Here is a 13,545-nt window from a genome sequence, read left to right on the forward strand (position 1 = left end):
TCGAGCTTCTTTTATTTATCTTTCTCTCTCTATCAAGTTTCCTCCATTTTTCTGTTGGATACAACTTTGTTCATTGACGTAACAACGATTAATTTCTTGTGCTTGTTAATAAGAGGAAATAAAATTTACAAAATGTAGTAGCTGAAACAGCTGAACGCGAGTTGCAAACTGGCGGAAAGAATGTAAATTAGAATGTGTATCTTGTAGTTTGCCTATTTGTAAAAAATGAACTCCTTTCCGTTAAATCAACGTTCTTTGTTTGGGAGTTTCCAGTTACGTTGCTTTGGGACAAAACTAAATAATAACGCAGTTCTCTGTAATTTGTTTCCTTTTCTGCAAGTGGGTTGTTGAAAACTTCAGCAGTGACAAAAAACAGTCCATTATCATATCCATACTTACTTTTCTGTGTGTATGAGCCTCGCAGCAAAAATGAGCACTGGAAACAGAATGCAGAATTCTTGAGAAGTTCAAGATCCTTTTTATGTTTGTCTGAGAAGTTTCTCTGCAAACAATGGAGGGAGCTGTCACTTGGAGAACGCTGCTTCAGAAATTAAATATGCTACGTGATAAAAGAGAGAGAGATAAACGAAGTGGAAAAGAAGAATAAAGGAAAAAAATAAGCGTATGGAAGTAGCGAGGAGAAAAAGAAAATATCACGGTTTGTGAGGAGACACCTTGTTTTATCTAGCAACTTCTCATGTTCTTTTGAAAGAATTCAAATTAATAAGACGTCCGCATACGAAGTACAATAGGGAAGGTACACAAAGGGATTGCTGGAGATAGAAAACAAAAGAAGGTCTCCCTGATATATAGGGACTGAGCATAATTAAATTTCCTTCAAAACTGACAGTTCAATTTTTCGCAAAAGAAAGAGAACGTTGAACGTTGTAAATTTGCTTACGGTTCAAAATGCTTTTCCGTATGCACAGAGCTGCCAGGAAGGATGATCTGTGGTACCCAGAGGAATTATGTGCACATATGTAAAGAATACCTTCTATTCTCCAAGCTTAATTATTGGACTTATTGTACGTACGAGGAGTGTTTGAAAACCTGTTGTCTGCTCTAATATTTTGATGACGCCGTTTCAACATTTTCGGTATTACCCCTGTTATATTTTACTCTGAACACCAAGTAAATGGTGTGGTGTTCATGCGTTGTCGCGAATTATCTATGGTTCTTGCTTAAAGGGTCACTAAAATAGGATACCTTCTCAAATTAACGAATTTAGGTTTACTCTTGTGTTAACGTAGTATGTTCAATGTTTCATTCGGTAAATGCTGTTACTTTATGGAATAGTTAAGTAACTAGTTCTATCATATTTTTATGTAAAGCATTTTTAGATACCAGATCGTGGTCATTGTCGATAGCTTTCAGGGCAATGTTATTAGACAAGACCTTAAAAATATGAAATTTGATTTGTATTTTGGTTATTTTGCATAGTTTTCCTACCTCTCTTGATTAATCGTGATGATGAGAATGAATAATGTACCGATCAACTAGGTGATGGTACTGCAGAAATACAAGTAATCGTCCATAACTTATGTAGGGTTTCAAGCCTATATCACCTGGACTCGTAGCGCGCTACGCCTATATCTGCTCCACGTACGCCAGGACTGAGCTAAGTTATTATACCTACTACCCGTGACACAAATATTAAGCCATCGGTTTACGCGCTTGTAAAATTGTTCTCCGTGGGAGAAAAAAAGTCAAATATACCTCATTGGAAAGCTTCAAGTATCTACTTTTTAATAAGCGTTATCTGAAATTTTTTCTTAACTTTGTTTTCTTGCTATAATGAAAAATTCACTGAAAAGTGTAGTTTCTCCTTCCCATTTTCACGAACGGGGAACTTAACACCATACAGTTCATAATCGACTGTACATATAATATTGAGATTTTGTTTACTTGAAGTTTGATTATTTTTGCACCTCTGTAGAAAAAATTAAATGCATATTTTTACTAGATACTTCAAAAAATTGACATTTTAGGGAAACGTGCAAACTTGAAATGCATAATTACAAATTCAATGAAATTGCAAAAAAACTGTTGATATAACGCATTTGATCAAATTCCAGAAGTTTGGCGTGTGCACATCAAATATGGTTCCAGATATTAATTATTCTTTCGCACTCCGAATATGGTAAACGGGTGCATGACGTATGGCGGAGTGTGGCCAATCTTAGACTCAGACTTCACAGCGTTGCCGCTTCGCTGCGAGAATCGCGCAAATGCGTTCTGTCGAGCCGATCCAAAGTATTGTCGCAGCATAAAATAATGAATGAAATATTTATCATATTACAAATGGAGTACTGCTGTACTGCAGGATTTCCCCCCCCCCATTTTTTCTAGCTTTTATCTTATGAACACCGTCTCCTTCGGTACCCGGTGAAGGTACATAGTGGTTCGGATCCGACTTTAAACTATAAGTCCAGTTCCGATTACCCTACCTGTGCATAAAGTGGACTTAAAGATAACATCATTTTCCCAGGATTATTTTATGTCGCACAGTTAAACAGATATATTGAGTAAAGCGATGTTCGATGAGGACTATTTGAATGAAGTCGATGAGTGATCCAGTCTTCCTGCATACAATAAATAACGCACCTGCTGTGTACAGCGATTTCATAAGAAAGGGAAACAGAGCGAGGTGCATACTAGCGATAGCAACGCATAGAAATTATATTTTAAAAATTGCGCATTTGAAACCTTCACGCCAACTAACATTTTAATAAAATATATTTCGAGCAAAAACGCATGTAAATTGTGTTTATCTCGCAAAATTAACTTAATCATCGTATAGAGTAGTGGTGGTGGTTTCAGTATTTTACGCACCTGAAATATTTCTTTTATATTTTGGTCTGTTTCACAGCTGCAACTCTTGTAATAAGCAAGGAGTTGTGCGTTCATTAAGAGAGACAAGAGGACTAAAAACATTAATAAATTTTCAATAAATATGAGTGAAAGAAAAGGTAAAAGTATAAAATGCTGTTCATAATGGATTCTGTTGAACTGGGCAATTAAAATAAAAGTCGTGTATCTTTCTTCTCACCACATCTTGGAAAAACTCACCCAATAAAATATTTGGTCGATGCAAAGTTTTGCTGTTCCCTTTTTCTTTACATACCTTTTTCACTGTGCTGACGTAACCTCCAAACACTCTGCCGTGCACTTGACACCTTGGTTTATGTCGTGAGATGCGCCTATTCGTTTCCCCTGGTCGAAATATCTCTTGGCAATGACTATCATTTCTTTTGCACAACTATGATATTACCGTCTTGCCATTTTCATGCAACAAAAAAATCACTTCACAGAACCGCCATCACTCAATACAGTGCGTACGAACAAACATGCGAACGTGTGAGAGACCGACTGCCTGGATAGAATGCACCTAAGAATTATTATGGCTATGTGGGAGTTCAGGCAATAATTCATGGCAGGAATGTAAACACAGAAGTGGCAAAAGAAAATTTCGGCATCTCTATAATACTTTCCTTTGCGCAATACATTGTTTCGGCTCATTTCCCGTGTCAAAGCTGCTTGGAATACATTGTTTCGGCTCATTTCCCGTGTCAAAGCTGCTTGGACGCGGAGTTTCAAGGGCAGGCGGCGTCGCTTGGCAACGCTCTACATGCGTTCTTAACAACGATGTGAATCGCGCGCGAACCGGCTACCAAGAAAAACAATTATCTCTGTTGTTTTCAATTCGCACAGTGTGCAAGAATGAGATATGCAAGTTTGATTTTTATTCCACGGCCATCATTTTGATATGCATTTCATGACCATTGGGCTGACAATTACCGAGATTGCAACATCATAATTAATCATTAATTGTGACTGTTCCACAGATGATAGTACCATTATATTTGGCTGAGATATTTCCACATAAACAAGGTTCAATCACAAAAAAAATCATATTTTTACAACGGTTTTACACGAAGCTACATACAATTGAATTCGACTTATGTAAAAGACACTCGAAAAAACTACACTTTTATGAACATTTTTGTCTGAATAGAAAATAGACTGAGTTAAAATCACGTTGCCTTGCTTTTGTCTAAAAGCAGACACTTGTAGCTTTCCAATGAGGTATATTTGACTTTTTTTCCTCCAACGGAGTACAATTTTACAAGCACGCAAACCGAGGGCTCAATATTTTTGTCACGGATAGACTTACTACCAGTGCCGGATCTACAAGCCCCAAAACCCCGCGGTTCGGGGGGGGGGGGGGGCAAGGGAGCCTTTAGGGGGCCCTCGGCCATTGACATAGTAGAGGGTTCGTTTATGTAAAAAAAAAAAAACAGTTACTCAGGGGTGCAGAAACGAATACAATATACAGTATAAAGGTATAGTTAAAGTTCCATGTGCATATAGCACCGTGACATGAAGGCACATATAGGGTATAGTGGGGTAGGGCCCCACATACTTTCGATGTCTGACATCTTGGAGGTGATGTGATCAGCACCACGCTCTGACCGCCTTTACCCTCCACCTGCCACAATTTGATTTGAAGCTGGATGGGCCCTGGAGCCGCTTTATGTAGTGACAAAATAGGAAAAATTCCGACCTCAGATCACCCACCCCGGGTCTCCCGCGTGGCAATCAGACTAGACTCAAATGAGGCTAGAATTTCATGAAAAAAGCAGTGGTTTCTTCAATCTATCTTTAATCAGGAAAATGTTATGACTGAATGATTGTAACAAATGTATCATTTTCCAGGTGTGAGAAAACAGTGTCATATATACATTACATCACCACGGGCGCCAAAACCGCGGGGGAGGGGGGGGTCAGGAGAGCCTGGGGCCCCTCCACCCCCAAGGAGCCTAATTTATAACTTTCAATATATTACATAACTTTTGCATACAGAAACTTCGCACACAACAGGTGGGAAATTATGCAGGATTCTGCTCTGAAATGGGCAGAATCAATGATGTGGGACCATCACTCAGTTCGAGTGTCTTTCTTGTGCTTGTGCGTTTACTAATTCAGTAGACTATATCCTTTTTCAAACCGATAATGAATTAAGGAAAGCACATGGTATATTGTGAATAAATATGTGCGAGAATAGAGGAAGAAGCATTGGAATGCTGTAGTCTTCATGCTCTTGAATGAGATAGTCCATTGCAAAATAGACACTTTTGTTTCCCTTCGGAAAAGTCAAGCAGAAGTTGAAAATATTTTGTTATCAATATGCCACTGTTTTATATAATAAGGATTAGTATTTCTTTTACATGTACCTGTAAACATGTGTGTGCTACTTCATACTGCATCGATGTGGCTGAAAGTTGAAACGTTTAAAACAGTACATGTACAGTATGTGTGTGAATGGAGGAGCGGATTAAGGGTCAGACGACCCAAGCGAATGCCCGGTGCACCGCCCTCGACGGAGCCAGACCAGGGGGTCCCGATTTACTAGAGCCAAATCCTTATTTCTGATTACATAAATGTGGATATTTGTTTTATAAAGAGTTGGATTTGTGTAAAAAAAATGATTGAAGTTACTTCTCAATGACAAATGCATATTGCAAAATCATGTAGCAATTTAAACTCAGATACTACTGTTATTTTGATATCAACTTACAAAATACGCGTTCTTTGACATTAAGGAATTGAAAACACAAGGCTTTTATTTATCGTCGTTTAAATTGTAAATACATATACAGCACGGTCATGTTTTGTATTAGCCGAAGGTGGGAAGTAATGAGACCAGGGTAGAAAGTTGAGGCGGGGGGTGACAGGGTGGACAGTTGGGGTGCCAAAAATCGACCTCACCTGGATGAAAATTTTATCCTGGGCCTTCCTTTTTTATGTAAATATGTGTGAAGATATTAAACTCCTATAAATGATGGTAGGAATAAGTATTATAAACGGAATATGGTAATCAAATTCTCAGACAAAAGTTACATGTAAAAAATGATGTTGTATAATTACATATTACAATTTTTAAAAGTTTAACTCAAGTGCATTAGGTCCCAATTAAAAGAAAAATAAACTTTTCCCCCTTCCCCGCTCGCAAACAGAAAGAAATCCGTATGTATGCTTTACTTAGCTTTGTCCCTCCCCTTATGCACATCACCCCCTTCCCATTTAGAAGTTTTGAGTTGAATTCAATATGGCGGCCACCAATATGACGGACGTCCGCTTGGAAGACACCAATGTGGTTCTAACCTGTTTCTATCATGACCAATTGTAGCCAGCCTAACTCCATTACTTTTTATAGGGGGTGCTAAGGGACTTTTGAATAACCCTGTAAGCCCTTGCATGTGATTTTCTCAACATGAGATCAAGAATTACACACACACATAATATATATATATATATATATATATATATATGTGTGTGTGTGTGTGTGTGTGGGGGGGGGGGCCTTTGGTAATATTTTGCGGGGTGGCCGAAGATTTGTAGATCCGCACTGCTTACTACTTATGATAATGAATTACCTACTGCTTTCCCACGGAACGAACGCGACCGACGAAGCCTCCTGCTTCGCTCGCTCGCTCACTCCCTCCTTCCCGGCCCTCTTACAACGCCACAGCCCGCACGTACATACGAGAGCGCATCTGCTGGTTGACCAAGGCTTTGTAGGTTTTGTACACTTCCCAATTCTTGCACTGTATACAAATTAACATAACCGAAACCAAAATAGGTGACTTTATTTCACACGTTAGTACGTGTAAAAAGTAGAGTCGAAATTAACGTCCTCCAATACTTCTATCACGCCCAATTAGTAACAGAAACAGGTATTTATTTATTTATTTACTTTTTACTTGGGATTACCGTTAAGCAGTTTTTTCCCATATCTATATATGTACTGTACATAAACTTACATTTTTTAGTACATTATTATTAAAAGACACTATCAATAAAAGTTTTTTCTACTAAATAGTTAAGCCACATTTTCTAAAAAAAGATAACAATATATATCCAACTGTAAGGTTAGGTTCACAAATCAAAGATTCCAAACACTGAGGAAAAGGAATTTCACAGTTTATAAGAGTTTTATAGAATGTCTCTCTTCCTTGTGTGCATCTATTACACTCAAATATGATATGGCGTATATCTTCCTTTTTGCCACATGTACAGTTTGGGTTTTGTACAATCCGGATCTTTTGTAAATGAATTTTAGTAGTTGCATGTCCTAACCTAATACGATTTAGTAATACTATCACATTCCTTGTACCTTGAACTTTTGTAAATCAAGGCCTGATTCAATTGAAATTAGCTATCCTCTGATAAAAGATGCCTGCATTTTGAAATTCACCTTTGCACCATTCCGTCCAGTTTTCCTTCAACTTTTTCTTCACCCTCGGTAGAAGGTCTCCAGGTTTTCAGCTCCAGTACAGGTTGAATTACCCTAGCTTGTTTTGCATACAAATCTGCCATATCATTTTCTAAATTTTGACAATGTGCTTTAACCCAGGTTAAATGAATTATCTTTCCCCTGCTCCTTAAATTTTGTAAAGCTTTTACACAGTTTATAATGTATGGGGAGCATTTAATAAATCGTAATTGGACTGAATTAGATATAATACACTTTTGGAATCCGTTAATATTAATATATTTTTCTTGCAATTTACATGTATAAATTAGTGCTTGGAACCAGGTAAAATCCGTGAAATATTTTATTGTGATGTCGAAGTTAACTGTTGACTTGTCCCCTTTGTTGCAGACAAGGAGCACTTCAGAGCGTTGCTGAGGAGCTGTGTTCTACATCACATCCCTTCTCAGCTTCTCGTCACTTACCACAACGTCACAATGACCGTGAGTATGAATTTTGTAAAACTTTCTCAATTCATCAGAGTTTGTGGCTTCTTTTATGTAAGTACCTTGGGTATTTTTGCAGTTCCCTGGTCTTATCCACTCACATTTAGACTCAGTTGTAGCATCAAATGAGATCCTGAGTGAGAACTAGGAAGGAAATCTATGGAGCATGATGTGAACAACACAATTAAAAGGCGTTTTAACATTTTAGTTCCTAATATTCAGGTTAACTTGCTCATATATTATGAATGGGGGAAGTATATATTTGCAAAACACGATGTTGGAACATGTCCAACAATTTAAAGTTATTATATCTGTGCCTTACATTCTGGACATTTGATTTTTCCAACTGCGGTGAATATTTGAAAAGTTTGCTTAAATAAAGGGTCAAAAGTACATTGTATTAACGAAAGATGAGTACGGTAAAATGTTTGATTTTTAAATTTTTGGTATGGATAATTATATCCAAAGTACAACATTTACTGGGGTTTTGGGCAATTGGTGTACCAATCCTAATTGTTTTCTAGTTTCTAATACACTGTTTAGGTCCTTCTTGCTATTGACAAAGCCAAAGAAAACTGCAATAAATAAAAGTACGAACCACTCTTAAGTACATTTTTTAGATTGGTGTTTTATGAAACGGCCGTAACGCGACTTACTTGACTTAATTCCTGTTGTTCCCTGTGGAACATAGGGCATCAACAAAGCATCTCCACCTGGTCCTATTCAAAGGTCCTATTGACGGCAATTCTCTTCACTGTATTCCAGCTCTTTCCTTCCTCCAATTCCTCAGCGTGAACAGATCTTCGCCACGTCTGTCTAGGCCTCCCTCTTCCCTGCGGGTTCCAGTCTAGTGTCTCTCTCTCGACAGCCTAATTTTCCTTCCTCAACGTATGCCCTATCCAATTCCATTTTCGCCACTTTATCTGCATGGACACTTCGATTTCTCCAACGTTCTTGGTTTTGAATCACTTCTGGCCAAAAGATATTCAAACTTTTTTCTCAGGCAGCGATTGATGAAGGTCTGTAGTTTGGAGGTGATCGTTTTTATTACCTTCCATGTCTCAGACCCATATAACAGTACAGACGTAACACGAGCACACTCCAAAATCCAGTCCAATATTTCACGCAGTTTCTGTTTCAACCCTAATATTCTCCAAAATTCATTACGTTACGCACTGTCCGCTCGTTCCCTCTTCTGGATGCGCCTTCTGTTAATAGATGCTGTAGATTCTGAGAAGTTGACTAATAGGAGAAGAGGCTCCACAGATCTTCCCCTGATTAGCGCCTCGGAAACATAAAACTGGGTGGCTTTGGAAGAAAACAAACAAGCTGTAAGTTGAAGAAGATTTATAGGCTGTGAATGTTGGGAGTAAAGTTGCCACTTCTTTGTGATCATTTGTCACCAGGGAAATGGAGGGACGTCTAATTGATCTTCCTCCGTGAGAGAGAGAAGCGTTGTTAATCTTATTGCATCCACTTATCCGAGATCGGGAACGGCAAACAAATAGACTTCTAATGACACTTGTGAACTTAAGATATAATTGTGCTGACTGCTGCATCATGCGATTGAAATTATGATAGTGTCACTGAACGAATACTTGCAAAAGTATCAGTTGTGAAGGGAATCTTCTGGAGATATCGACCACGTGAGTTGTTGCGAAAAATGCGAGGTTTTTTTTTGAGCTGACGCCACCAGTGATTTATTCAAACCTCCTAACAACCCCTAATGCCCTAACAGGCCCTTTTCTCTGTAACGCCTGCTGCATGACGATTTTAGTGAAAAATGTGTTTTTTCACTTACTTACAAGTTCTACATATCTTCAGATTGTTAATTGTGGATAAATTCTCATCTTCAGGGACTTCCACGAGTGCATATGGGAGTGACGCTTTCTCTCAAAAACTTTGAATATCCGCCAATGTTTTTTATAGCAAGACCTAAGTGATGTTAGATCTCGAATACTTGTTCTTTTTTTCAGAACTCACTTGGTCTATATTTATTGATTCATTGATTGATTTGGTGTTTTAAGTCCACTTTATGCACAGTAAGGCTAATCGGGATTGGACCTACAGTATAAAGTGGAATCCGAACCATATATGTGCCTCCACCAGGTATCGAACCCGGGACCTCTTGATTATAAGACGACGACGCTACCACTGCGCCATCGGGAAGGCCCCTTTGGTCTATATTTAGTATGAGTTTATCATTAGCCGTAAGAAAACCGTAAGGCGCATTGTGGTTTAAAAACGCACTTGTAAGACAACTTAATAAAATCAGGTATGTTAAAAATCTAAAATCTAATTATTACACGATCATATGTTTCATAACTACTGTAACCTACTGTTTTTTTAAAAAAATCATAAGAAAGCTACCTTTCTTTTCAACAAAATCTTAAATTTTCAAATAGTTAAAAGAAAATACACTTCACTATATTTCATGAATTTGAGACTGACAAACTTTTGTGGATGCATGCAAGAACCTATTTTTGTAAGAAATATTGAATATGAAAAGTAAGGAATTTTGAAAATAATGCATGCTATCATACTGATATACTCTCATTTTAGTATTAATGCATTAAGTTATCAACTTAAATCATATCGAGAAATCGTAATAAATATTTATTCGATGACATGAAAACTGTTTAGCTCCTAGTCTCAAAACTTTACATTTGTTCATATCAGGTTCTTGTATGCATCCACAGAATTTTAAATTCTCTTGTCCTAGATCTCCTGACAGATAGCATGTCAAATTATTTATTTTCAATTTACAATTTACAACAATTTCTTCTCAAATTACATAAATTGCAAATTTGTCGAGTATTGTGTTAGCCGCGGATTATACGTACATCGTTGTTTGCTGTTTATTGGTAGTTTATCGAAACAATCTTCTTTTAAAAGGTCAAACCGCGAATTACGCTTTGATTTATTGTTAACCAATATTTCAATTGTTTCAAATAAATTAAGAAATAACAAAAGAAGAACAGATAAGAGAGAAAGTAGTAGAACCAAACTATTCTGTGACCAGTGTAGCACCAAACTTAGCATGCTCGTTCGTACTACCTAATGAAAACTGTTTGGAACAGTTGAAATATTATTTAAACAATCATATGTCAAAAAAATAAAACGAAATAAGTGTGAGATATAGCTATTCGTATTGACATAAGGTGTAACATATGTATAAAACGAAAATGTATTCGAATTCTGCATATCGGTTTTGTTTTATATGTACTCAATTTAATTAATTTATTACCGAATTGCAATTTTTACTCTTTGCGATTATATCAACGTGCTTTATTTAATTTCACAACCACAAATAAAAAATAAACAGTGGTAAGTCCTAGGTTCAAAATCAGAGTTAAAACATTAATATTAATATTTACACTTCACGTTCTTTAGTTTGCGTGACGCATGTATTCCCTCTGCTCCGGTTAACCGAACGCAAAACACCTTTAATAGAGGAAGGCCCAGCAACAAAGTGCACAAACAATTAAATTGCAATGTAGCAGCATCAGAGATGAAAGCAGGCGCTATTAGAGCTAGCTTAGGAGCAATTTTGCCCTCCTCGGCTCTCGGAGCAAGCGAACGAGGCTTATAAATTCACTCAACTAGCCTGTGGTGGCACATGTTCAGAAGTTCCAGTTGGAGACTCCAACCACTGAGCAGCAGAAACTCCCAGAGTATGAATTTCTATTTTGGGACAAAAGTAACTTCTAAACACAACCATAGCTAAGACTTATTTCATTTCCCAACACTACGCTTCCATTTGAAAATAAAATCATTTACAAAAAATAATATCAATTTTCCTGTGCTATAAATTAATTTATTGAGACTAAGCAACGAAAATAACCCTGCAATAGTACAATATATGTTTGCCTAGTGTTTTGGTCGAGTAAACCGAGTTCTCGACGATCAATCTCGCCACCGATTGTTCCGGGTTTGAGTCCTGACCTGGGCATAGACTCACGAAATCATTATTTAACCTCATCGTCACGATCACTCGAGGAGAAAAACAGAAAAGTGACGTAGAATACAAAAAATGCAGCAAATACGATATCGAATTCATGCAATGTGTGTTGCATATAAAGTTAGAAATTAAAGAAATGCGCGAGTATTATTCTTTAATGATTACAAATAATTTTCTATTATATACCTACTTAAATTCTTGAGAGTTTGATACTATCAACTTTTTAGTTAGTAAATTCGTATTTACATGATATGCTGTCTGGGCCGATACTTATTTCTTCTTACATTTTATTGTAGATCCTAAATATGGAAAATCGGGACTTTAATGGAAATCAAATAAGCATATGTTTTGTGCTTTATTTCCGTTACTTTTCTAATACAGTTCATATTTATTCAACTCATTTTATTTCAATTTTTAATATGATATAATTTGATTTTTTCCTTTAGGATTCCGTTCATTATTCCATAATGAGAATAAAACTAATAATAAACACACTATTTATTGCCAACGAAATTAGTGTTATTTTAGGGTATCTTTGCCATTGTGATTTCAAATATGATATCAGCTTTTCTACATTGGCTCTAGTTTTTTAGCAATGGTTGTCCCTTAAAGAACATGAAAAAAGCATGAAATCTCATTATTTTTCACTCTTAATGGTGAGAAAAGCGTTGTTTCTGAGGTTTCCTTGTGCGCACGGTGTCTGAACAATCACGTCAAAGATCGTAGCAATAATCTGGCACACTAGTGACGATTGGGTACTAAAACTGGGAGGAGGAAGGCGGTAGGTGAAGGACAGTTTAGTCTCCCTTTGTAGACATGGCTTATCATTAAGAGACCATAGTGCGGAGGCAAAAAGTGGGTGGGAAATGTCCTCCACACCCATCCTAATCGCCACCACTGAACTGCTATCTCGTATCTGTCCCATCTGCTTTGAAATATTTCCTCCATCATCTCCTTTATATCTTGGTGGGACCTCTCCCCTTGTTTTTCATTTAAATCACGAAGATTAACTGGAGAATTGCCAAAGTGGATTTGGAGGAAATTTATCGTTATGCTCATATTAATACCAAAATATTTGAAGTTTAAGCACGTTTTGCATGTTAGTCCATGAAAGGATCTACAGATGTAATGAAACACTCGCCACCTATATCCAAGACTTACAAACTACTTTTATATATGAATGGCTTATTGCAGAAAGGGACCTGAGTCACTTTTGCACAATTCTGAGAAAAAAACGAAAAATCGTATAATATTGATAGTGTAAGAAAGAAATGTGCTCAAATATTCAGTATCATGAATAGTCAATTTTGCAACCCTCAATGCGTCCCCCTGCAGTATGCTGCTAGAGACAGTGGAGATGAAAAAGTTGTGACTCTGGTACCTTTCTGCAATAAAAGTGGAAACTGTGGGAAATAAGAGAAAGAAATATTATACAAACGTCCGTTTGTCGTTACCACATAAACTAGGTTAGGTTAGGTTATGTTATATATGCCACAGAAAATTATAGATTCATCAATAAATGACAGTGTACTGCAATTTCTGGACTTTATTGTCGGTGTTTGAAGCACAATAATGTACGAGCTCATACATGCATGTGTTATTCTACATCTGAGTCTGTTTCATTGGCACGTGGAGTGGGCCACTGAAGAATATATTTATAATATCCTTTGACGTCATCTAGTACATAAGACAAGGCAGTTCATATGTCCTTCAATTTAGTAAGCTTGATCGGCATACGTGCAACTGGGAACGTACGTGGCGTAGGAATTACAATTCGTGCACCTTTGGACAGATAGAAGGTGTGAGACGTCAAACCTTTGATG

General features: G+C 37.1%; 1 protein-coding gene across 1 annotated transcript in view; it reads left to right on the forward strand.

The window, feature by feature from the left end:
- hig (locomotion-related protein hikaru genki) overlaps nucleotides 1–13,545 on the forward strand; it is a 137,089-nt gene that overhangs the window by 90,640 nt on the left and 32,904 nt on the right. The window contains exon 3 of the mRNA XM_083135009.1: nucleotides 7,667–7,758. Within this exon, the coding sequence (XP_082991135.1) occupies nucleotides 7,667–7,758 (92 nt within the window). The remainder of the gene's footprint in view (nucleotides 1–7,666; nucleotides 7,759–13,545) is intronic.

The sequence above is a fragment of the Lepisma saccharinum genome, chromosome 14 (assembly GCF_977018435.1).
Source record: "Lepisma saccharinum chromosome 14, izLepSacc3.1, whole genome shotgun sequence".
Lineage (NCBI taxonomy): Eukaryota > Metazoa > Arthropoda > Insecta > Zygentoma > Lepismatidae > Lepisma > Lepisma saccharinum.